Source organism: Anas platyrhynchos, chromosome 18 (assembly GCF_047663525.1).
Source record: "Anas platyrhynchos isolate ZD024472 breed Pekin duck chromosome 18, IASCAAS_PekinDuck_T2T, whole genome shotgun sequence".
Taxonomy (NCBI): domain Eukaryota; kingdom Metazoa; phylum Chordata; class Aves; order Anseriformes; family Anatidae; genus Anas; species Anas platyrhynchos.
The window spans coordinates 11,549,354-11,573,825 of NC_092604.1; the positions used below are offsets into that span (position 1 = coordinate 11,549,354).

General features: G+C 52.4%; 1 protein-coding gene across 5 annotated transcripts in view; it reads right to left on the minus strand.

Annotated features, from left to right (window-relative positions):
• Positions 1–24,472, minus strand: part of GPSM1 (G protein signaling modulator 1) — a 62,947-nt gene that overhangs the window by 33,072 nt on the left and 5,403 nt on the right. For 2 of the 5 annotated variants that reach the window (XM_072025333.1, XM_072025336.1), the window contains exons 2-9: positions 10,003–10,224; positions 9,574–9,709; positions 9,176–9,318; positions 7,496–7,619; positions 6,214–6,329; positions 5,779–5,934; positions 3,902–4,010; positions 1,464–1,590 (exon numbers count right to left, since the gene is read on the minus strand). In XM_072025333.1, the coding sequence (XP_071881434.1) occupies positions 1,464–1,590; positions 3,902–4,010; positions 5,779–5,934; positions 6,214–6,329; positions 7,496–7,619; positions 9,176–9,318; positions 9,574–9,709; positions 10,003–10,224 (1,133 nt within the window). Of the gene's footprint in view, positions 1–1,463; positions 1,591–3,901; positions 4,011–5,778; positions 5,935–6,213; positions 6,330–7,495; positions 7,620–9,175; positions 9,319–9,573; positions 9,710–10,002; positions 10,225–13,328; positions 13,806–15,938; positions 16,330–24,472 lie in introns of those variants that run through there. The other 3 variants (XM_072025335.1, XM_038164967.2, XM_072025334.1) reach the window with 3 other exon arrangements.

Consider the following 24,472-nt stretch of genomic DNA (forward strand, 5'->3'; position numbering starts at 1 on the left):
CTGCACCCCTCATTCCCCAGCCGGTGGGATCTGGCACCCACATTGACTCCTTTCCTCCATGCTTCTCTCTGGCCTAGGAGCAGCACCACGGTTCATTTCCTGACCCCCTTTCAGAGCAAAAATAATTTGCCAGAGCGAAACCTCTAACAAGGTGCCAGGTCCCAGCAGAAGGCGCTAGCTAATAAATTCCCCAGCAGTTATAGAGATGGAGCTGCCGTGCAGAAGGAGGTTGGTTCAGCTGTCGTGGCCCTTATGGCCTTTGTGGAGACTGAACTCAGCTCTGCAGCTCCTGATGGGGCATGGCAGGGCACTCTGGCTCCTCATCCACAGCTCGATTTCTCAGGAAAAGCCTTAGCACCGACATAGCAGGCTACAGCTTCAGGATCAATGCACAGAGCAAACCCTCGCAGGCAGCCTTTCGCCCTCCCAGAGCACTGTGCCTCAACCAGGGCATCATCTCTGAGCGAGCCTTCCCAGCAGGGAGAGAACACACCGCCTCAGAAGATGCGTCTGCACTAACAAGGTCATATTTAATCAGCCCGCACCTCCTGGGATGCAATTTCATCTGTGTAAATTAATAAGGCTGTCCACAGCTACGGGAGAGCCGGCTGGAAGGGCCCCATGCCAGGCACCCACAAACGTCCATGGTGGCAGGCAGACATTTGGGGACAGGCAGATGGTCCCCGAGCAGGGGACATGGGGCTGGCAGCGTGGCTTCTCCCTGGGGAGCAGAGGCAGAACAACCCCAGGCCCAGTGGTAAATATTTTGGTAAATAAAACCATTTGGTCTGCCGTGACCGAGCCTTGTAACACCTTTGTTTCCAGAGCACCACTGCAGGTGTTCTGGGTATGAGACAGCACCCAGTGCGCTGATGCTCACAGCCTGCCTTCAGCTCATGTTGGAGGCTCGTTCCCTGGGTGCTCATCAGACTGACAGCAGCCCAAAATCCCTGCCAGTCACCTTTTGAAAGCTCCCTCTATCAGTCAAATCAGTTAAAAGGGCCCTGCAGAGCTTCAGAAGAGACAAAAGCTGGTTTGCTGCTTGGAACGTGGGATTTCATTCCTAATGCAGATTAACTCCGTTAACTCACTCCGTGCCCTCCTTGGGGTAGATCCTTCCCCGTCCTTGAAACTTACACGGAGCAGGAGTGGAGAATAAGATGCTGTTCATGGGGCTTTGTCAGAGCAAGCACTTCACACCAGATGTATGCAATAATGAAGGGTTCTGCTGTGAAACCACAAGGGAGAACCGGGCCACAGGGATTCACTGCAAGGGTGTGCCAAAAACCCCTCATCTTCATATTCTTCTCCCTCCAAACGTAACGCAGCCTCCTTTCTGGGAAAGGCACCCGATAGCCTCATCTCCCTCCGGCATTCAGATTCCCTCCCACTTGCCAACACCTCCCACTCCCCGTGCACCATCCTGCATCTTTCACAGCGCCAGCAGGAGCCCGGACACTCACCTTGAGCTTCGTAGCCGGAATAATGCTGCGCCGTGCCCACGTCCTCCTCCCCGGGGCCCAAGCCGAGGGCTGACCTGAGCTGGGCCATGTTCACCTGGGCCGTCAGCTCCCCGCTCCGGTCCCCGATCTGCAAAGCCAACAGGCAGCTGGTTAAAAGTGAGCATGGGCTAAGGAAACTGTCCCTAGAAAAGGGCTCACCAGTCCCATACCAAAGCAAACACACAGAGAAGAGAGCTTGGAGACACCCTGAGAGATCATTCAAGCCTGGCTATTCAACACCACAACTCTCCAAAACCACTTTTTGGTGAGAATCTCAGGGAGGGTCCATGCACGGTGTGCTGTGTACCTGCTGCACCTCAAAAAGCATTTCTGCAGAGCTCACTACAGTGACCCGAGGGGACACGGCTCGCCTGCTGCTACAGAACTGGGATAGAGGCATACACACATAATAAATTAATACTAACATTGAGACAGTCCAAATTCCTGTATTTGCTTTATTTTTGTCTTCAGAAGTCCCATCTCTCACCAGCCTGAAGGAGCTGAGGGCAGATATTGAGGAATCTTCCCAGTGGCTCCTTTTACTTAAAATGGGGATTTGTAGGACGTGCTGCTGGGTGCCCCTCAAAGGTTAACACCAAGCATGAAAACGACTGCTCTGCATATCGCCAGCAGACACGGGGAGGTCACTGAGAAAGCAGCCTCTAATCTTTAGAGAAACAGCAGCCTCTGCTAGAGGGAGAGACCTTGGCTGTTCCCTGGCTCCCTGTTAAACGCCTTGCAACAGCTCTTTTGTGGTCCTCTGAGATAGACTGCAGCGCGAGCCATCCCAGAACAAAATCATAAATCCCCACATTATTTATGACAAAGCCCCAAGCACCAGTAAAGGGAGGCAGATCAAACAGCTTATCATCAGGCATAAATCCCCTGCCAATTACAAGAGATTTGCTGTTGACATCATCTCCAGTGAAATTACCATGTCCTGGTTCGGTTTCACAGCCCTTGATGTTAAATGCTTCCCTGATTTCCACTCATTCGAGGTTCTCTCCAAGGCCTGATTACCCTCAGAGGAACCCTGGCAGGACAATCAGAGCCCCTACCACACACCACAGCAGGGCTCTGCTTTCTGCCCTCGGCTCAGGTGCCCCAGAAGCCCCCCACCACAGACACGAGAGGTCCTGCAGAGCAGTGGCTGAGAGCCGGGGCAGCCTCCGAGTCTTCCAGGCATTTATCTTTTACTCAGGCTGTTTCAGAAGAAATTTTGCAGCAACCTCTGAGCACCCTGCAGCAGCTTCCCATGTGCTTACTCGGATTCAGATGTCACCGTCAGATTTATGTCAGGGAATAGAAACATCAGTGTGCAAAGGTTTAACTGCTGCAGGTTTTTCTTGGACAAAGTGCTGGTGCTGCTCACAACAGCACAGGCGACTAACTTCATTCCCGAGGCTAAAATAAAACAGTTTTTAAGAGAATCACTAGCTGCTAGAAGCTGACACGAGCCCTCCCCACAAACGGACGCGGTCTCTGCACCACTCCGTAATTAAGGATGTGGGGGAGTTTATCAGCCACCTGCCATGAGTAACCTACTCCTGACATGCTCTGCAATCACAGCCATCACCTCGGGATGGGAACAGTGCTGTGAGCCCTCCTGCCCGCCCCGGCTCTCCCCTCCGCCCCCAGCAGCCACCAGTCACTGCTCCATCCCTCCCATCACCACCACGCGCACCCGTCCGGCTCCCAGTAACCAGCCCCACACTGCCACAGCGCTGGCAGACTGAAAACCCGAAAACTGGAAAAGTTAATTTGTCCTAAGATGCTCAGGGCCAAAGAACAGCGTTCCTCCTGCATGTCTGATAAGTGTAATTAAGCGCATCATTAGGCCGGTGTGTCAGCCCTGCTCCGGGATCCAGCCAGCCTAAAGACAGGCAGGAGAACACACAGCGCCTGCATGCAGTCATTTCAATTAGTGCTTCAAAAGGGCAATTTCTTCATCCGGGGAACTTTAAAGAGACCACAAATAACTTCCTCATAGCACACTGGAAAGAGCAAACAACGGCCTTCCTGCTTGCTGAACATCTGAGCCATCCGAAAACAACCTCATGTTTTTGTACCTGGAAAGCTGCAGCTAGCTGGGCAAGCACACGTGAAAACCAGAGCAGCTGGAACCCCAAATGGTGACTGTGGCTATTCCTCACCCAGGAATATCAGTTACTAGCAACGTACAGCAAATGCATTAGCCTTAACTAAGTGGAGGCCTGGGAGCACCTCATGAAATGAACACTTCCCAGTAGTTCCTGAAGACAACATTGAAACAGCACGAGGGCAGGCACTTTCTACAGCACTCATAGCTAGAAGAACTATATCCAATTAACTTCTTGGGATAAAAAGCATGTTTTCCTCAACAGGGAGGACTGATTCTGACCTGAACCAGCTTCTCATACCTCTTGGGAGATTTCAAGATGCTTCCTTGCAAAGTGCAGAGCTTGTTCATGGCTCCCCAAGGAGACGTAGGCATTTCCGAGACTCCAGCAGGCTCTTCCTTCTCCCACCCTGCAAAACAGGAAGCTGTCAACCACAGAAATTCTGGGCAAAACCCAGCACAGCAACCCTTTCACGGCCTCCTGCTCCGGAGCACCAAGAGCCAGACCTCCTAGCTAAATTTACGTTTACAGAGTGCTCTGCAAAGGAAAATGAAATGCACTGTATACCTTAAACGACTCTTATGCTGAACTCAGTAAGATCAGGGGATGAGCAATAGCCTCAGAAACGGGCCTGTAGCCACAGCAGCAGACAGCTGAGCTGTGTAGCACAGACCCAAAGCGGTCTGACTTTATTTGTGAGCGCCAGACTGAGAGCAGAAGTGAGAGCTCCCATCGAGCCTCCACCTCACACAGCAAGGCTTCTCCTCCAGAGACACACGGTGCATCAAGAGGGCCAGCAACATCCAGCCTGCTCCTCCATAACAGCCCAGAGCTAAATTAGCAGGAACGTGGCAAGGAGAAAACACTCTGGGGACGCAGTATTTTCCTGATATATACCAGCAGGTCACCCAGGATGCACGCACAGACTGCACGCAGCAGCCAAGCAAGCATTGACCTATTTCCAGCAGACCTCCAGGGCACAGCTTCTTGTTTTCAGATGCCAGAGAAAGCAGGCAAATGTGAAACCTGCCCCGGGCAGCCCCAGCCCCTGAGCACAGCCAACCTGCACCAGCCCCACAGGTGGCTCTGGAGCAGATTTCAGCACCTGCTTGCAGAAGCAGGCAGAGACCTAGCGCTCAGAGCCTGCTTAGCTCTGCAAACGTGCAGATGTGGGGGGTGAGGGGATAAAAAAAGCACATGGGGGCGCAGGGGGAGGTTCAGCGTGACTGCAACTCCCTTTTCAGAGGTTTGGGCGGGTTGATCAGCATTTAAACATTTTTCTTGTCACCCAATTCAATACCTTCTGCTCATGGGGTGTGTTCCCAGAAATGCAGGAGCCCACAGGCCTGCACCCCCACAGCATGATTCACCCTTGGGTGGGATTGTACCTTCCCAGAGCAGTTAATGCCCTGACAGTGCCACGGAGCTCGCATTTTAATGCCTCTGCTCCATCTAGTGGAGGACACCCGGCTTCCCAAGAGCCAGCAGCAGCAATGCTGAACAAGTGGGCTGCAAAGTCACTTAATGAGCTCCTGGGAGGCTCCAGCAGTATCCAGATAGAGAGGAAAGAGGAGAAAGGAGCTAATGGCAAAAAAATGAAATAAAGGTAGATGAAGAAATAGAAAGAAGAGAGACTGAATCTCAAAGATGAATGATGAGACCAAGGAGCAAAATATATCATCTCCGCATGCTCTGTGTGATGTGTGATATCATTTATTTCTTCGTGAAAGTTCCCAGCCCCATCTCAGAGCATCAGGACAAGGTGACACGCATGTCCTATCTGCATGATTTCCAAAGCAGCAGCAATTTTTGTGATGTAAGGGGGCTTTAGGGAGGCCCCAATAGGACAAAACAGCAGTAGCTGCATGGCAAAGCATTTTCTGGATACAATTCATTTTCCTGAAGTACATCTAACTAGAAATCTCTCTCAGCCCAGACAGACATAGCTTAAAGGGCATGATCCCCAGGTTTCAATGACATGATAAAGGCCTCACTCATATTACTTTTCTAACCCATGGCTGGACTAAGGCCTGGGTCCTGAGAGATTTCTGAAGGCCTTCAAGAATACGTGTTGCTGCTCTTTAGTGCTGGAGGTGGAGAACAACAAATCCACACAGAAGAACTGGTGCTCTGAGCCCACCAGAGCGAAGATGCCACCCCCTCAGGCACTCCCTTACCTGTCTCCCAGCTCCTGTGCTATCACCAGGTGTTTTAGATGGTACTCGATTGCTCTTTCATAGTCTTGAAGCAGCGTGTACGTGTTCCCAAGACTGTAGCAAGCCTGGGCTTCTACTGCTTGGTCTTTGAGTTGCCTGGAGAGCTGGAGTGTTTTCCTGCACGGAAAGGCAGAGATGAAGAAACCTGATCATTGTAGGGCACCTCCACGAGGCAACAGGGAAGTCCCAGTTTGGTGTGCACTGTGCTGGGGTTTATGCCTGCTACACACTGCAGGCTGGCTGGCAGGTGGCAGCATCACTTGCCACTGCTGAGCACCACACAGGCAATTTGCCACCAGGCCCCTTGTCACGTTCCCCCGAGCCTGTGAATTCACTGCAGTAGGTGGGAATTTCCAGGGAACGTCTGCTCGAGTCTGCAATAACCCCAGCACTTACTTGTAGTACTCAGCAGAGATGTCAAACCTCCCGAGGAAGATGTGCGCGTTGCCCAGGTTGCTGTACGCCCTCCGCTCGGCTGCCTTGTCCCCAAACTCCTTGGCAATAGCGAGGCGCTGCAGCAGACACAGACAGTGAGTACAGGCTGGCTACTGCCAGGTTTCTGGCACACAATAACTCTTCTGGGAGATTAAGTTCTTGTTTTGCAAAGGTCACATCCAACAAGGTAAGGGTGCCCATGCCTATCGGGGCTGGATGCAGCAGGAAAGCTCTCCATCTTTTGCACTTCAGCATCAGAAGGACCTTTGGAAAAGTGGGAGCAGAGCTGCATCCTCTCCACTCCTACTCCAGCCTGGTCAGTACGCATCTGTTCAGCTGAAGTGCAAAAGGAGCTGTGTGTGCTTCAGCTGAATCAACAGGAGAGTGGAGAGCTCGAGGTCAGGGGAAGGGATGCGGGTATCTACAGACTGTAACAACCAGGAGCACGAGCACGTCTGTCACAGAATGAACACACACACGTGTGAACTGCACCTCACCTTCTGCACTGCAGCTGCTCCCCAGGCTCCCGCCCCTGCTGTACATCCATCCTGCCTCTCCCCAAATTCCCCCCCCTCGCTTTGCAGCACCTGCTCCCTGCTCACTGGCATTGCATAATTTTCCTGCCCCTTTTGAGTGCCTTCTCCAAAATGACTGCTGGCTGCTGCCCCCAAGCCTTCTCACACAAACAGAAGAGCTGTGACAGCACCTGACATCCCAAGGTGCTCAGCACCCTCCGCTTTGAGGAAACCACTGCAGACTCCAAACTAGAAACCAAATTGCATTTGAACTGGGGCAGGGACTGTGTCATCTCGCCCCTCTGTAAAGCTTTGCAGAAAGTAGCTATGTTCTACAAACAACAATTATTCCTGATCAGCAGCTCTTTCAGCAGCTTAATTAAATTCATGGCTTGCATTTATTAAAATTTACACTGACACAAATTAAGCACAGAAAAGCCTTGCTAGGCCCAGCTGCAGTTTGCCCTTAGAAATCTCCTTTGGTTTCCAAGCCAACAGCACCCTTCCCTCAAGTCGCTCGTTAAGCACTGATGAGGAAGGCAGGAAGGTGCTGCTCAGCAGGAGCTAGCACAGCACAGCACGAGCAGGATCTGGAGCACACACAGGAGGGAGTAAAACAGTCAGGGGGGTAAAACACCTCCCAGTATTTCCTGGGAGGTGGTGAGAAGAAAGCAAGGCTGCTCCCTACCAGGTACCCAGCCCCAGAAGAACCTGAAGCAGTTCCCTACCTCCTTGTGGAAGGCGATGGCTTCAGTGAAGTTGCCCAGTAAGTACTGGGTGTTGCCAAGGTTGCCGTAAGCACGGCCCTGTGCAGCTCTGTCCCCCAGCTCCTTCACCAGGGACAGGTTCCTCCTGAAAGAAATCAGTGCTAGATCTTTACAAGGACAGAGATTACCCCAAGTTTTTCCCTGCCCTGCCAGAGGTAGGGACAAGATCCACATTGCCATGCCAGTGCTCTTCCCTGCCCTTCTCTACATGTTTTTCCCCCCCTTTTCATGTACAGCACACATGGGGAAGCACAGAGCTCCCAGCTGGCACAAATGTAATCACCAGCTATGTAATATTCATCGTTCTTTGGGAAAAGGCCAGTGAGCTATAGATAGGCACCATCACATCCTCAGATATGAGGAGACCAATGTAAGATCCTGACACTTCCTCCAGATAATAAAAAGACTACTTTAAAAAGCTTCATTATTGGAATAAAACTCCAAGATAAGAGAAGAAAAACATTAGCCTGAAAGCAAGTCTGGCAACAGCCTTCCTGTGTGGGACACCAGTGGGAACTTTGCGACTGTTTAGGAAAGGGAAGGATGTTAGAGCAGGATGAGCTGCAGATCCATCAAAAGGATAACCAGGACTTCAGGGAAAAGCCTTTTCCCCTGGGGGAAGGAGCAGCTCTGCCGTGGCTCCAGCAATGCAGATGCACAGGAATACATTTTCATCAAGGCCAGCAGAGAGCAGCAGGGGCTCCAGGAGCTAATAGTTCACCTTCCAAATATAGCTCTGAGAAGGAACAGGCTATTGAACTTTGGTGCGTGATCATACTTCAAGATATAAAGACTTTTATTAAGGCAATACCAGGATGAATTTCAGCTCTAATTTTATAAAAGCGTGCGGTCCCTCTCTTGCCTTCCTTGAGACAAATTTGATACCATACCTTGGCCTCCCAGGGGTGGGGGAATATTGATATTGTTGATAACATCTTCTCAAGAATGATTTTTTGCACGCTAAGAGGGGAACAGACAGCTGCACGCAGCTTTGGCCTGAGAGAGGCAATTCTGGCGCAGCTTTGCCCCTGTAAATGATATAATTTCCACATCTCTGCTTGTTCGCACGCAGCAGCTCCTGCCAGAGTACCAAACTGCGCTGTGCCCATGGCTCTTGGCTTACGGATGAACATGCTGAAAGTAACAGCAGCTTGCACACTTTCCTAAGTTACACCCGGTCAGATGAATAACAGAGCGTGCAGGCTCCTAACCTTCCTGGGTTGCAAAATCAAATGCACTGGCTCAGACTGTCAAAACAACGTTATCCAGAGCATGGGATTTATACCTCTCCTGCCCGATTACTACAAATACCCAGATCCCCAGCATTATCCTATTTTACACATTCGCTCTGCGTGGTGGAGGAATAACAAAGCAGGAATTAAAGAAACGCAGAGTCTTAAGGGAAAACTGAACTGTTTCATTATAGGAAGCAAAGGGGTTTTACAATTTCAGATCCTTCAAATACACAAAGTAACAGTAGGCAATTAATTTTTAGAGATGCAGACAGCCTTTTGCTGAAGGCTCCACAAGTGAACCGTACAAGTGCACTTGGATCTAATAAAGGTGCACCTGTGTGCATTTTACCAGTCACTGATGACTGTTCCCTGCAGGACAAAGGGGTGGCCGAGCTTCAATACTTACTCGTAATATTCTGAAGCTTTCTGTAGAGTCTCCTTGACGTCTTGTGGCAGGTAGCCTGGGTCTTGGGCCATGTTCCAAGATAAATGCTTTCCCTTTGCATGGTAAACGTTTCCTATATTATAGAGCGCTCTGGCTTCACCCACCTGAAAGGAGCAAGAAGAGGTGTTACACTTCCCATCCCCGTAGAGAGACAGTCAGCCAAAGCCAGAAAGCCCACATTTTCCTTCCCCACCACCACTATCATACAGCTGTTATTGTCAGTAATGCAGCCACAAGGCAGAGTTTGACACTTCACCTCCTCCCAGAGCCCACCTCTACCCTTTCACATCTTCTGGCTTGCAGATGGATCAATTTTCAAGGTAGGAAATATTTCCTGTTGGATGCCATGCAGCAATTACCTTGTCTCCCTGCTCCTGGGAAATGTCCAAATGTCTCTGGCAGCAAACAACAGCTTCGTCAAACTGCCCGAGTATTTTCAGTGTGTTCCCGAGGTTGCCACTTGCCTTGGCTTCTCCAATGCGGTCCCCAATGGTTCTACAAGAAGGCCAAAGAGAGGGAAAGAGGTGTTAAAAAGCTCACAGACTTTTATTCCTTAACTGTTGGAGGCAAAATTCAAGTGACAGTGAGCCAGGACAGACAGACACCCCATCTAGCTGTTCCCAGCCCATTCTCATTTCCTCCTGAGTTCTCCACAGGAGGGTCACCCCAAGCCCCAGAGCTGTTTTTGGATGCTCATTTCTAGGGCAGGGTCCTTAAGTTGGGCTCAGACCCCACAGAACTCCTCTTTCCTCAGACTGATCAGGATGAGGCACTGCCAGCACGCTTACCTGGCCAGCGTGAGGTCGTGCTTATGGTACTCCAGGGCCTTGGAGTACTCCTTTAGGTAGAAATAAGCATTGCCCAGCTGGCTGTAGATGGCACTGAGAGTCTTCAGGTCCTCCGTCCCCACCTGCACCGCTGCTTCGAAGAAGGCTGCCCCTGCTTTGAAGTCCCCTGCCTTGCACAAGCGCTCTCCTTCCAGGGCCAGCTCCAGGCAGGAGGCCTCCATTCTGCAAAAGCAAGACGGCAATTTTAGAGGCGCCAGGCTGCAGCCACACGACGGTTAAAGAGATCCTTCAGCGTGTATCTGAAATTCCTGCACCTGGAAAAGCTATCAGTGCAGTGCACGTCTGCACCTCCAGAGGCACAGCGAGCAGCCTGAGCCCAAAGCCCAGCCAGACTTCAGCGTCTACCATCAACATTTGCAGAACTACCACGACATTTAGGAGTAAGTCATTTTCTGAGTGGTGTCCACAGCAAGTCAAACTGTGCGTGGCTCCAGCAGACCAGCTTCTAAATCACCAGGCTGATTTTGTTCGTTTTGGCTCTACCTTTTGGGCAGCGAGAAGGGAAATATCAGAGAGCAGAAGACCCTCTGCAGACAAGGTCCATAACCATAGGGACTGAATGACTACTGAGCCTGCTTCCCTGGCAGCTTACCTCCCTCTAGAAGGGGCCAAGTCCACGAACACCCAGGCTGGGGCTCTGCCTGCCCTTCCCAATCCTCCCTCGGGGCAGCCACTGCTTCCCCTGGGCTCCAAGGGGCTGTAACACCTCAGAGTTGTGCAGCCAGCCACTTGCGTGCATGGGACAGGAGCACCCAGATTTACCCTACCAGTGGCCACCAGCAGCCTCTGGGCTACTGGTGGGACCTGGGAGAAGAAACTCGTGCCTCCTGGCTCTCCCATCACGCGCCTGCAACCCTCAGCGTGGCACGGCATCTGTTTTTCTTCGAGGTGGCGCACAGCGCAGCAGCCACAGACCCGAGCCGTTTGTGCCTGTGCCATTTCCCTGGGGTAACGGAGAGGGTAGCCAAGTCGCAGCACGTTTTTATTGGATACCAGAGAAAAGCCTGGGCTGTGCAGAATTTCTTGGCGGAGCAGCTTCCAGCGCTCCGCGTCTGCTTTCCATTAACTCCCCGTCTGTCACTTTTTCCACCGGCGCTCTGCACGTTGGCCTGCAGGCGAGCTGTTCCCCCTCGCATTTCTCAACGCCTTCAGCAGTGGCGCACGCAGAGCTTTGTGCCAGCAGCACGGCGAGCCAGAGGGGGGGAGCAGCGATGCCACCGACACTGCCTCAAGGGAAAAATGCTCCACCAAGCCCTAAGTCACAGCCGGCACCGTAAGATTGCAGAGCCACGCGTCCATCAGCTCTCAGAAGGGACAGAGCACGCCTTGGAAAGCTGGTGTTTGGAAACATCTTGCCTGTTGCAAAGTCGGTCCCTCCGCGAGGTGGATGGACACGGCGTGTTCCTGCTCCTCCATGCAGCGCCTTCCCCTTTGCTCTTTTCTGCTTCATGTATTTTAAAACGTCAAACCCAGAGAGGTCAGAGGCAGGCAGCTGCTCACTAAAATTACAGCTCACTTGTCCAGAGGCAGAAAGCACAGGTCAGACAGAAGATGACAAACATCCAAAGGAGGTTTTTATCCTGCTCTTGCAGTGAAAGAGCACTGCAGGAAGCTCGATTGCACTACACAGCCCAGGAGAACGATGTGCCCACCCTCGCTGCCCCGATGCCTCCTGCAGCAGTTTCCCCTTGAAGATGCCTCCCCCAGAGCCACCCTTGCAACCACCCCAGCTCTCTCCCCAAGGACACAACCTGCTGCCACGCACCCCTCGCACACAGGGACTTCGGGGCAGAGCTCCTCCTGCTCCAGGACCCTGCTCCAGCATCTTCAGCCCAAGTCAGCAGCACCTTCACTCTGCAAGAAGGCTGCTGCTGTGCAGCATCAGGTCCTGCCTTGACTCCCCCTAGATACAGGAAAAAGCTAAGTGTTGATGGTTTAAACTAAAAATATTCAACTCCTCTCTACTGATCCTCTTGCCAGGCCACATGAAAACGAACAAGAACCAGCTTCTGCTACAGTGAGTTGAATTAGAGGGGCCCGTCTGGGGATTGCACCAAACTCCCAGCAGTTTAAGGAGCTTCTGTGGCCTGCAGATCATCAGAGCAGACACCTGGTGTCATTAGCAGGCATTGACAGGCACCTGCCGATGTTTTCCAAATGGTTGAAAGAAGGTTTGGGCCTGGAGAAAGACAGAGAACAGCTTATACTGAAATCAGCAAAACTAAGTTCAAGAAACTGAGCAGAGATGAGTCTTGAAAGGACTTGAAACAGGGGAATGAGCTGCTATCATGGGGACTAACGTTGGGGTCCAGTTAAAAGACTGCAGACGGAGAAGCACATTTTGTATAATTCCACATTTCAACAAAGATCTTCCCAATAACCAGGTTCTCCTTAAGAGACTGAGTTCACCAGCTGTAAACAGCCTAAAACTGCACTGAGCTCAGTGTGCCCGATTCACAGCACCGCAGCCACGTACAGACCAAATTTTTTAATGCGATCTGGATAGCAATGGTCACACAAAATGCCCCGTGGCAATACAGCTCAGCTCGAGGATCAGCATCTTGTTCTGACTACCTTTTACCAGTGGAAGTGTCACCAGAAGTGAAGCTCGTGCACTGACACACGCACACACACGTGTGCACTCCGCGGAGCTCCCCCCATCACCACTCCGGCACAGCGTGGTGACACGGCCCCAGCACACGCAGCCTGGAACCAAAATCCGTTTGTCCTTGGCCAGGCTGCTCTGCAGAGCATCTGACTTACCCAATTAACATCACGGCTCAGCCCAGGACCTGAGCAAGCAAGGGGAGGGGAGAGGCGGCTTTTTCCCTCAGCCAAGCCTCCGCTGCCATGCGGAGGGACGAGAGTTGGGGACAGGAGTTATAACTGGAAACACAACCCACTCGTAAAACCTGCCTGCCCTTCCCACATCCTCAGGGAAGCACCTTTACGTGCAATTCAGTCACCACAGGCTTAGCAGTGCTCAGAAACAACACGAGGGGCAGAGGAGGCAGCTGAAGGTTCAGCAACAAACACAAGCACACCAAATCGCTCCACGCACAACAGCTGCTCGTGGCTACAGCTCAGCTGTCTGGAGGAAAAGACAAGCAGGGCAATTTGGGCAGGAAGAAGACAGGAATCCACCAAATAAGCAAGCCAAATTGAACCAATCTTGCCAGACCCTGGCAAAGGAAAGCTGTGAGCAGAGCCAGGCTCGAGTCAGAGCCCCGCTTCCTCCCACAGGAAGCGCCTGAGCCCTCTCCTACCTCTTCTTCTGCAGGTTGCGCATTTTCTGAACGTACACCCACAGCTCCAAGCCCACGGGCAGAAGGAAGCAGCGGGGCTGAGGTCTGCTAGGCACGATTTTGCAGACTGCTCTTGCTGTTAAGTTCACAGGTGAGACCTGGGGTTTGGAAGATGCTGACGGCATCTTCACGTTCGGACGGCGCACGCTGCTCTCCAGTTTTCACTCCATCCACTTGGGCAGCATCACCAGTAAGCTGCTGGGATCCTGCATTTATATGAGACACTTCTTTTTCTCCCCTGTATGCTGCCTGTGAAAGGGAAGGGGAAAAAGGAGTGCTGCTTTTATTTCAAAAGACCTGCAGAAAGCACTGTCCTCTTCCCTCTGAGGAATCCTTTGTCATCTGTTGCTTTCAGGTACCAGAGAGGTGAGTCCACAGCTAAAACTCCAGAAACAAGCGTCTTGGCTTATTCACATATTTTCAGCACTTCCCAAAGAAGAAAAAGGGCTCTGGGTGAGTCCAAAAGATGGTCGGGGTCAAAGGCATGCATCTCCCTCCTTTCTGAATCGATCTCTTTCCAAAGCTCTTTGCCTCTGTGGTCGCAGCGGCTGCTCCTGCTGGTGCCTCCTTGGCTGCTGTCGCGAGACGCCTCTCCTCGTCAGGAAGAAAGCTCAGGGCTGCTCCAGAGCAGGGTTGTCTTTGGCCAGAAGCACACATTCACTTGACAGACCCCAAAGAAGCTCTGCAAAGTCCACAAACGATCCAAGCAGTTCCTGCTTGTCCCCAGTCCGCGAGGCAGACGCACGGAGCACGCGCCTGCCCGCTGAACCAAAGCCTCCCAAAGCCTCCCCACCCGGGCAGGCACAGCCTTCTGTCCCCCTCACCCCACCCAAGGTATTAAATTTCTCTTCTGCTGACACACAGGCAACACGCCTGGGCCTGCACCACCTCAGCAAGCACCTCTGCTCACGCCTTAATACCAGGAAAGAGGATTCCCTCCCTCCTGAGCCAGCAAATCGCTGCCGACAGGCTGAAGGTGCTGGGCTCGGCCATATGGTGTGGCTCAGGAGGGACGCTGCAGGACACGAGCTGCTTTTCTTCCTTCCACAGCCACAACGCCGAAGCTGGAAAATGCAATTCCCCCACCACACAACCTCGCAGCTAACAGCGCTGCGTGTCCCCAGCTGGGGGGTTGAGCAAAGATATGGGAGAGAAAAATAGAAAGAAAATAAAATTCACTTGGAGCAGCCCTTGCTTGTAAGCATTGCCCTCAGTCTGTGCAAACCACCCGTGCAAATCTGCACGTTGCTGCAGCCAGGCAGGACTTCAGGCACTGGCAGGATTCACAGATGGACTCCAGGCCCACCACAGGTAGCCAGGAGGCTCTGACATCCCCCCGAGGTGCACAGGTCCCAGACCACGACAGGAGCACACCATGCAGAGCAAAAGGTTTGTGTGAATGCAGGGAGAGTCAAGCCTGGCCAGGTGAAAATAAAGCGTTAAAGATACCAGTTGTAATACAAGAATTGATTAAAAGCAGCGAGAGGCCGAAGATAAGCCTCATGTTTGGCCACAGACGAGTTAGGCAATCTGCACAGCGTTCTGCCAGGGGAAGGAGTGAATGGCATCGTGCTGGCAGAGGACTCGGCCCCCATCAAAGCTGCAAATTTCACAGATGGGAGCGGGCGCTGCTGCCGACACACGCTGGATTGTGACCCCGCGCCGTGTGGGGACAATGCAGCACACACAGGGCCACCCTCCCTCCTCCTGCACGTCTTCTTTGAAGGATAACCGTGATCTGAAGGCAGAAGGAGCCGAGACGACCAGGAAGGGCTGGTACTGCCTTAACGATGAGATTTCTCAGGGTCATTCATCACTGTCAGACAGCAGCTAATGACGGCGTGTAGCACGATTGCCTTGTGGCTGCCTTGGAAGCTACTGAAAGAATTAGAGAGCAAAAAATGTGCCTTTACAAAAGGTGCACAGCCGAGACACAAGGACTCTTATGCAGCAAATATTTTCAAGCAACACAGCAATAAGGAGAAGGCAGCGAGGGTCCCAGGAGTGCTGGGGATGCTGAGAACACTGCCAAGAAAGAAACAAAGCAAATGGCACGGGGTGTTATCAGTGCTATTAACAACAATCACCGTGACTGCTGTCAAAACAGCACTATATATAGGACTTCTGTGATGATACAGGTCCCCAGAGGGGAAACACTACTCACGGCATGGGTTTAAAGGCTTGGAGCTACAGTTTGACCTCCCAATGCCCTGCTTCCCCCAAATCTTTGCATCTCCCTTGCCAAGCATTCGAAGAAAACAACGCTGCATGGGCAGCATCACATTCACCCCCTCCCTGCTAGCTTAAAAAACACCACTGCACATTTCTTTTAGCCAAGAGCCGTTCTGGAGGATCACCAGCTGCTGCAGACCCAAAGCTCAGGGCTGCTGCTGCAGCCACGTCCCAGCCCTCGGGTCTGTGCCTCGGCCCCACGTCCGCCCCAGGCAGCACAGGGGCGGAAAACGGGGAAACCACAGAGCGATCGGCAGCTCAACCCTCCTCGCTCACACCTCCTCGTCACCCACTTGGTCTGTCTTGCTCACAGAAACACGCAGGCATCCATATACTTACTGCTGCCTGAAAAACATTTGTTTGAGCTGGAGCTCCTGGGAGGGCCAGGATGATTTTCACCGCAGTCTTGATAAAGGCATGAAACGAGAGAATCCAGCGGGGAGACCTACGGGGTGTTCTGGAAGCTGCTGGGCCTGCGTGCTGGCTCCACATCTCCTCTTCCACTCGCTGATGGTAGCGTCAGTGCTCAACAGTACTCATTTCAGTTAATTGCTATCTACCATTAGCTGCAGAGTACTTACAAGGGATTCAATTCCACTGCATATTTGCTAATAAATACCAAATGACAGCGAGGAAGACAGCTGTATTTAGTTGCATTTACCCTCTTATTAGCAGAGCTGAATACAACCCCATTTCAAGTCATAATGGCTCCGACAAGCTGTGTCATTGTCAGAAATTCAAATTCCAACTTCTGCTGCCTGCTTAAAAGCAGAAGTCAGCCAGCGTTCCCCTGCTCACACAGCTCCCCAGGGATCACGTGTAGGGTCTTGTGCAGCCAGGGCCATGCGGAATGACTTCCTCCGGGGCTTGGGTTCATAGGGACGGTGAGACCTGAAGGCACGTGGGATTTATTTGCTGTTTTAGTAGCATTTTGTGAAGCATTTATTGATGCTGAACTTGTACGTGTAGAGATGTTTTGATCAAAGGACTGCAAAAATAGTTACCATTGTGCCTTCATAAAATATTACCCGTTTTGTGCAAAAGGAAGCCAAAATCCAGCAAGGAACTTGCCCACAGTAAGTCAGTTGTAGAGGATGGACAGGAACCCATAAATTAACGTTACCATTAAGGTGTAAATGTCAATTTCAGCTCATCCTGGCTAACAGTTTCACTTGATACCCAGATCCAAAGCACTTAAACTAGATGTAAAAACTTCCCAGGATCTAGGAAAATGAAGATTGAGGAGATACCAGTTTGGGGAACAATTCATTAAAGCACGTTCTGATTCCCAACCTGAACAAATCCAGGGAAACATATGAACTGATCAAGATGCCTCAGAAGAGGGACTGTGCAAGAGAATTCACTTTCAAGAAGTGAGAATGAATCTTTCTCATCCTGCTAAATCCTTCAAACGAACTCACTGATTTCAGCACAAGGAAAAACTTCTTGAGTTCTGCAAGAGCATTCTGCTCGCTTGTATGCTGCTGGGGCCCTCAATGAAATTAATCCATCACGCAGCAGTGAAACAACACTCCTGGGATGATTTCACCAGAAGTGAAGTGCTATTTCCCTCAGTCACTTCCAGAAACCAGAGGGCAACAGAGGACGCGCAGCCTGAATGGCTTTTCATTACAGCGTTACTTTGGCAGCCAGGTCACACACACATCCTCTCGCTGAAGTGTGTGCTCTGATTTAAATCCGCACCGCTCCTGCTACAACACACCCGGAGTTACAATCACGATGTGCGTCAGGAAAACGAATTTGTTTACAAGCAGTTGACTCACCAGCAGCCATACACCGAAGGCAGCTGACCAGCTTGATACCGTTTTTCTGGTGCTATTCACCTCCTTTCACCCACCAGCATATGGGGCACATTCACACCAGATTTGTTACTGAAAACGGATGGATTCTGGTTGGGGGGGGGGCTATTTTTCCTAATTCTGAAGCACTGCCCAGCCCCACACCTAATTCCTGGACCCCCCTGGCAGCAGGGCCAGGCTCGAGCCCACAGAGCCCCAGCCCACAGAGGCCCAGCTCACAGAGCCCCAGCTGCACAGGCTGAGGGGCCTTCGGAGACTTCCTATCCTCCACAACCAGACAACTTTTCTGAAGCTTTCTGAAGCCAAGGAAATCAGCCTGGTTTCCCCAGAAACGCAGAGGCCACGGGCCCAAGTCCTTCCTCAGCCTGAGCTGCCTGGAAGCCCCCTCAGCTGCAGCCCCCCTTCTCCTTCCTCCCTCCAGCTGCCAATTTCTCCTGCCTCAGAGCACCGACCCTGGCAGGAAAACAACTGCACAGTGACAAGATGCTGCCAAGTCCCAGCAAGGGCAGGAACACGGCGTGGTTAACCCCTGCCTGACAAAAGAAGCCCCCTCTGCCTGCTGCCCCAGCCGCCCCCATGCAGAAGGCCTCATCCTGAACCTGCTCCGTATCCACCCAGCTCCAGCACCCAAGGGCTTCATGCCCTCACTGCTTTGCTCCTGCCCACGGACCCAAGGAAGGACAAACAGATCATCGTGGTGCGGGGCACAAGGCAATGGTAACGACGTTCACACCACAGTTTTCCTGCTGGCTCCTCAACACCTTACAGCCGAGCTGGTGCTGTTCCCTTCCCAGCTCCTCTGCTTCCCTCAGCCCCCAGCCAAGCATTCTGCACCTTTGGGATCCTCCTGAAGAGCCACCCAGGCGTCAAACCAGGGAGGCACTGAGTGATCACAGCTCACCGAGAGGCCTCAGAGCACTGCTCACACTTGAAAGGGGCCTGGATGTGCTCTCAGAAGCAGGAACAGCAGGAGCCAGACCCTCCTTTATGATCTGCAGAGCTCGCTGAGAAGCCATCAGCAGGAACAGAAGGATCAAGGCCATGAATTCAAACAGGCGACAATTCCTTTTTTCAGACTCCCCCAGGTAAAGGCAATGAAGAGGGTAACACCAGGCCAGAGCACCCCAGCAGGACAGATCTTCCTTGGCCAGGCTGCAGCAGAGCAGGATGCACCAATTCTACGCTGCTCCTCTGCAGCTGTTTCATGCTCCAAGGGCTGTTGAAAGCACTGTCAAGATCCCCCTGAAAATTTCTGGGGCGCTGAATATTCAAAGCTAACCCAGACACATGTACACTTAGAGAGCTGCCTTGCAAACTCAATGCTCAGGCACAGGATGCTGCTGCTCCCCCTGGCAGTTTCACAGCCCCAGGGCACCCCTCTGGGTTTCCTAAACACAATGTTCCACACGTCTGAAAAGCCAGGAAACGGAGGTCCCCCGAGAGCTCAGATATCAGCCAGGAGAGCTGCACAGCCCTTGCCAGCATCTCTAGACAGTTTGTGCAGCTCCTCTGTGCAAACCCAGACTCCGCACAACAGCAGCAAGAGTGCTTTTGGGTTCTTCGTGACATTATAGAGAATCTGCGTGCGCCATCAGATTAATCTGCGAGCCCATAAATCAGAGTATGGCAGGATTCCCAGGCGGCCAGGCAGTTCACATGCAAGGTGAGAATCATGCTCTGCTCATCTGAGAACAGACCCACTGTCTAGCACCATGTGGCACAGCATCCCGGGTGTCTGCTGGCTCTGTGGGAAGCCCTGGAGCTCCAGCATCCTGCAAGCTGGTTTTCCTCCTTCCAGAGGATCATGCAGCTTAGTCCTCTGCTGCATTTTCCAGAATTCTCAGCATTTCTGTCCTGGCGTGGCTTTGTAGATAACACCTACCCCAGGAATGCGTGGATCCACCACAACAAACATCTGCACGGACCGAGCATACGGAGACAAGTCCCTGCTCATCCCCAGACACAGCACCGCATGAGGTTTTGCTCTGACATGGTGATATCAGCGTGTAAATCCCATGTGAACAGCAGGCAAGTATGCCTCACTGTGTGAGCCAGCCTCAGAGCAAAGCACGGTACGGCTCTGCAGCTGTGGTATAGACTCTGGTACTGTTCCCTCACAGCAGGAATTTGTATAAAGAGTTTGTTTCTTGGAAAGTCTCCCAGGATATGGCAAGAACATTATGACTTTCCCTAGTAATTTTCCCATTGCTAGCACAAAATCATGTGTTAGTCCACACAATGATTTGGTTTTTAAGCAAACTGCAAAAATTATGAGCAAAGACAAAAAGATGATGTCCTTTTTATGTTCCTTGGAATCGAGCCTTGGGTAAGAGGAAGAAAAGGACGAAGCATCATATTTAAAATAAATAGTTATATTTTTAAGGTTTTATTTCTATGCCAAAAAGCCTTTTCTGTTTTCCTCTAGAGTAAAAGACTGCAGCACATCCAACTGCAGTGAAGTACCCAAGGCTCCTCCAAAGCTCAGCACCTCTCTCCCATCCCAGCACGACTCCTGCTGCACCACAGCAGCTGCTCTCCCACCCCTAGGATGCCGGCGTGGGTTCTGGACCAGGGAGAAGAGACACCAAATAACCCAAGCCCTCTAACACGGACAGCTCTCAGACTACACCAGGCCCAGTACAAGCAGCATTGCCATGCAATCGTGCATCCTGCCCAGGGCAGCCCTGGTGGGATGCTTGATTTTGGGCACAGCACAGGCAGAGACACTGCCAGGAGCTCACAGCAAGACTGCCGGGGGTCTGTGTGCTGCCCTGGCAGCAGCTCTGGCTGCTCCATCACTGAAGAAGAATCCAAGTTAGAGGAGGTTTATTGAAGGGTAAACCACCGGTGATGTTCTTGAGAAAACCAGCTCAGAGCAGGAGCAGCTCCGCAGCTTACCGGGATGCTCTGTCATTGCTGCAGCCAGCCACAGAGCCGTACCTCCCCCTTCCAAACCAAGCTTCCTAAGGCCATGTTCTTCATCATTTTAACTTCCAGTTCCTTTTTCTCCCTCCCTCATGTTTCTTTCACACCCTCACCTTCCCTGCTGCCGCACAGTACACCCAGCACAGCATTCGTTACCATGCACGTAGGAAGGATGAAGCCATAGGTTTAATGTTCTACCATTACTACCTGCTGACAGAAGTCCACAGCTGAGACAGAATGAGGAATGGGCAGCAGATACCTCCCCACGGACCTGTTTTAGGTTTAGGATGGCTCCTTGTTGTAACCTGACAGGTGCCATACGGGCTGTGCTGTGGCACTGGAAGAATCCACTGCTCCCTCTCCCCACTGCTGCTGAAGGAGGAACGAAGATAACACCAGGGTCACACAAAACCCAAAGCTAGGGAGCTCATTCCATACTGCCTCCTGAATAATGCACGTCTTCAGAAAAATCTCTGCTCCTGCACGGAGACAGCTTCATCTTCCAGGGAAATGCAGACAGGGCACGCCAGCAGGCTGCGCTGAGAGACGCGCTTCAGGAGCGCAGACAGCAGCAACAGGGAGGGCGAGACAGGCGACGAGACAGCTCCTTACCTCAACCCGAGACAGCTCCTCACCGTAACCCGTCAGGCCCTGGAGGCTGCTGACACACGGGGACACCACTGCTTTCCCCCAGGGTTTGTGTGCTGGAGGAGCCGGCCTGTTTTAACGCAGGGCACTACGGAACGGCCGCGTTTGTGCTGTACAACAGCCTCCAAGAGCCTTTCAGGAGCAGTTACATCCTCCAACACACATGGCTTTAATTGGTAATTCGCTTTTTTAAAAATTCCAATCACATGTTCGGAGCTGTTACTTTCCTCTCCCATGTGTATATATATATATTTACGGCTCCTGTCTCTGTGCCACGTTAGCCTCAGGCAACCAGCTCTGGGAAGGAGCCGACAGCCTCGACAGATGACTCAGTTCTCGTTTGGAGCCAGGACTGTGCAGCTTCTCCTTCCTCCCCTTCCCAAGGCTGCTGGCAGTGCAGCCGACCCAGCCCTCAGCAGATGAGCTCTCCCCTCGGAGCACAGAGCTCCTCCAGGCACACCTGGGGCCTGATCCTGCTTCTGCAGACCTGAAAGGACTCCCTGATGTCCCACAGATCAGGTCCCTCAGAAACAGATCTCTACCCCTCATCCTTGCGACACCACCTTTGGCTTCGCATTTGGGTGCTGGGACCAGCCCCGGTCACAGACAACAGGGACAGATAGCCCAAAGCATAGGACGCCAGCAGCACATGGCCCTGACGATGCTTCCCCCAGGCAGCAGCCCCTCCAGCACAGCAGGACCCCTCCATGCAGGGCTGCTATCAGACACCCCCACAGGTTTCATGGGTTTGCTTTTCCCAGCGCTCATCGTTCCCCCAACCCTGCAAAGCGCTGCGAGCCAGGGGCATGGCCAAGGACGACTTTCTGCCAGAAACACCAACACCAAAAAATAGATTTATTGAAGGAAACGCCTTTTGCTGAGTGAGTTTTCATTTTCCTCCAGAACAGCAGAGGAAAAGCTGGGTGTTTTGAACCGTTTCACTCTTTAGATACTCGAGCACGCGATCGAAGCTCCCCGTCGAGCACAACCTCGGAGCCAGGGGTATTTGATGGCACGCTCACACTGCTCACAGTCCCAGGGGTGCACTTGAAAGGGATGGACGCAGATAACGTGACAGCCTCCCTTTCTCCAGTGCCCTTACCCAGCAAAGGATCAAACCACACGCTTCAATCACCTCTTTCCTGCTGGCAGCTCCCTGGATCACAGCCCTAATGGAAGCAGCTGATGCAGGAGCTGGCCAGGGGCTGCAGCCTTAAAATTCTGGCCGCAGTGAACTCGTCTGTTTTCATAGTTAAATGGGCAGGGGCTCGGACACTCAGTGGGACAAGCAGGCCAGGAAATGCCTTGAGGCACACACGGGACTCTCACAATTCCAGGACATTCATCTGCATTTAACGTGGAAGTCCCTTTTCACTCGCCCTGGGCTCCCTAAGCAAGCTGTTCCTCCCAGAAACCAGAGGGACTTTTTGTCAGAAAGGGAAGAGAACCACGCTTTGCTTATGATGCTTGAGATTTCCATTCATTTAGTCACTGGGGGGTTGTATTTCTGCTTTCATGCTGCAGAAAGCTTGGCCAGTAAACAAGCCGGAGCCGATGGCCTCTGTGTTTTGCGGCAGGATACAGCCCCCGGTGCAGATCTCTGCAGCAGGGAGCTGCCTAGAAAGGGGTTGGTTTCTGGCACAGCGTGAGCTGTGATAACTTTACAGGAGCCCAGGGAGAGCACGGCAGGGACGGGACCCTTCCCAGAACACCAGCAGCCGGTGCCCATCCCAGAAGCTTCCCCCCTGTATTTTTCTCTCTCCACCTTCCACAACATCCCAAAGACAAGCTCCATGCACCCAGGAACCCTGCTCAGTTCCCGTGTGATTTAACCCGCAGGTGATTTTCTAGCAGGGGACATTATTCTCTTACTGATTCTCTTTCAAAGTAACCTGCTCTCTTAGCACTGGCGAGACAGATAACTCCACAGAAGCACATGTCCCCGAGCACTCCAGCAGCTCAGGGCTGTTCCCCTGCCTTCTCCCAGCTGATGCCTGGTCGCCCTGAGAGCCCAAATCCAGACCTCCTGGCCACCCAGGCTGCTCCTTTCCTCTCCCCAGCCCCTGAGTTGCAGCAGCCCCACCGCATCTGCGGGGCACACCTCGCAAACAGGCAGAGCCTGGGCTTTAATTCTCCAGCTGCTGAATTTCTGAACAACATCTCGCTCCCTCCCGCATTAAGCAGAACAGTAGCACCATTGTAACATCGTGCGTGCGAGTGCTGTGTCTGCACAGCTCCCTAAAACAAACCCAAGGTCTCCAGCCCCCAGCTAACCTCATTGATGTGGGTACGGAAGCACCAAAGGGAAGCAGTGGGAGTCAGGACGCTCAGTTCCCAGCTCCGCCACCTATATTTGCTTTCACCCCGAAGGATGTCCAACTTCTCACCCTTGAAAACAGGAACAGCATTTCCCAGCAAGGCTGCAATAAAACACCAATGTTCACTAAGCACTCGGCGCCTGGAAGGGATGTAACCCTTCGAGGATCCGCTTGGGTACAGCAGCGTGGGACATTCGGTGGCACCGTAATACAAACCACAAATAACAGTAATTAGCAAATAGCCACGGAGAGATGAATATTAATCAACATCTTCCAGCTCTCCTCAGGCACGAATGGAGGCTCCATGGATGAGGTTGTTCTTTGGGCACTCCAACTTGGCAGCACAGCTCACAGGACAGCAGCCTGGATACTCGAAGAGCAGAGCCCAGCGGTCAGCAAAAACCTCAGGGGTGTTGAGGACACTAAGGGAACGTATTCTGATGGAGCAGCAAAGCAAACCCCGCAGTTTTACCTGTAAATATGCACAGCAAACCCCTCCACTCTACCTGGAATTGGCACAGGTTTATTTTTTAATCAATGCATGGGGAAACCCCACTGCACGCACACACAGGCCACTCGCCTGTCCCAGCTGTGCACAAGCACCAGGGAGGCAGCAAATCAAGTAATTACCCCAGGTCTCATCACAGAGCAGCAGCAGGAGCCGTGTCCACAGCGAGCTCAGCACAGCACCCAGGAAGGGAGCTCGGGGGCGATGCTTTGCCCAGGCACCAGCCCCCTCGGCAGCTGGAGCACGGGAGGGGAGAGGAGCTGGGTCCCCAGGGCAGTGGAGGAGCCCGGCACGGCGCATGATCAGGGCTGCTTCCCAGGGGCATAACGCAGCCGGCATTTTCTGCAGCTCAGGGAGCAAACCGCACGGATCGGCTGACGGCACAAAGTTTTATCCATACGTTTTTCAAAGCAGCTTCCAAGACAGAACAGCTGCTTTCGGGTGGAGCCAGGGCTCAATGTGAAATGGCTCCTACACCGAGGTATGTCAGTGGTATGCGCGCAGATTAAGGAAACGGCCTTAAAATGGGGGAAATGCCTTTCTCCTGCAGCATCTGGAGCAGAGGTGCGTGTACAACAAAGCCCCAGAGAAGAGCCACGCAATGAACCGGGCTGCTCCAGAGGAATGCAAAGAGCAAGAGGAGTGCACAAAGGG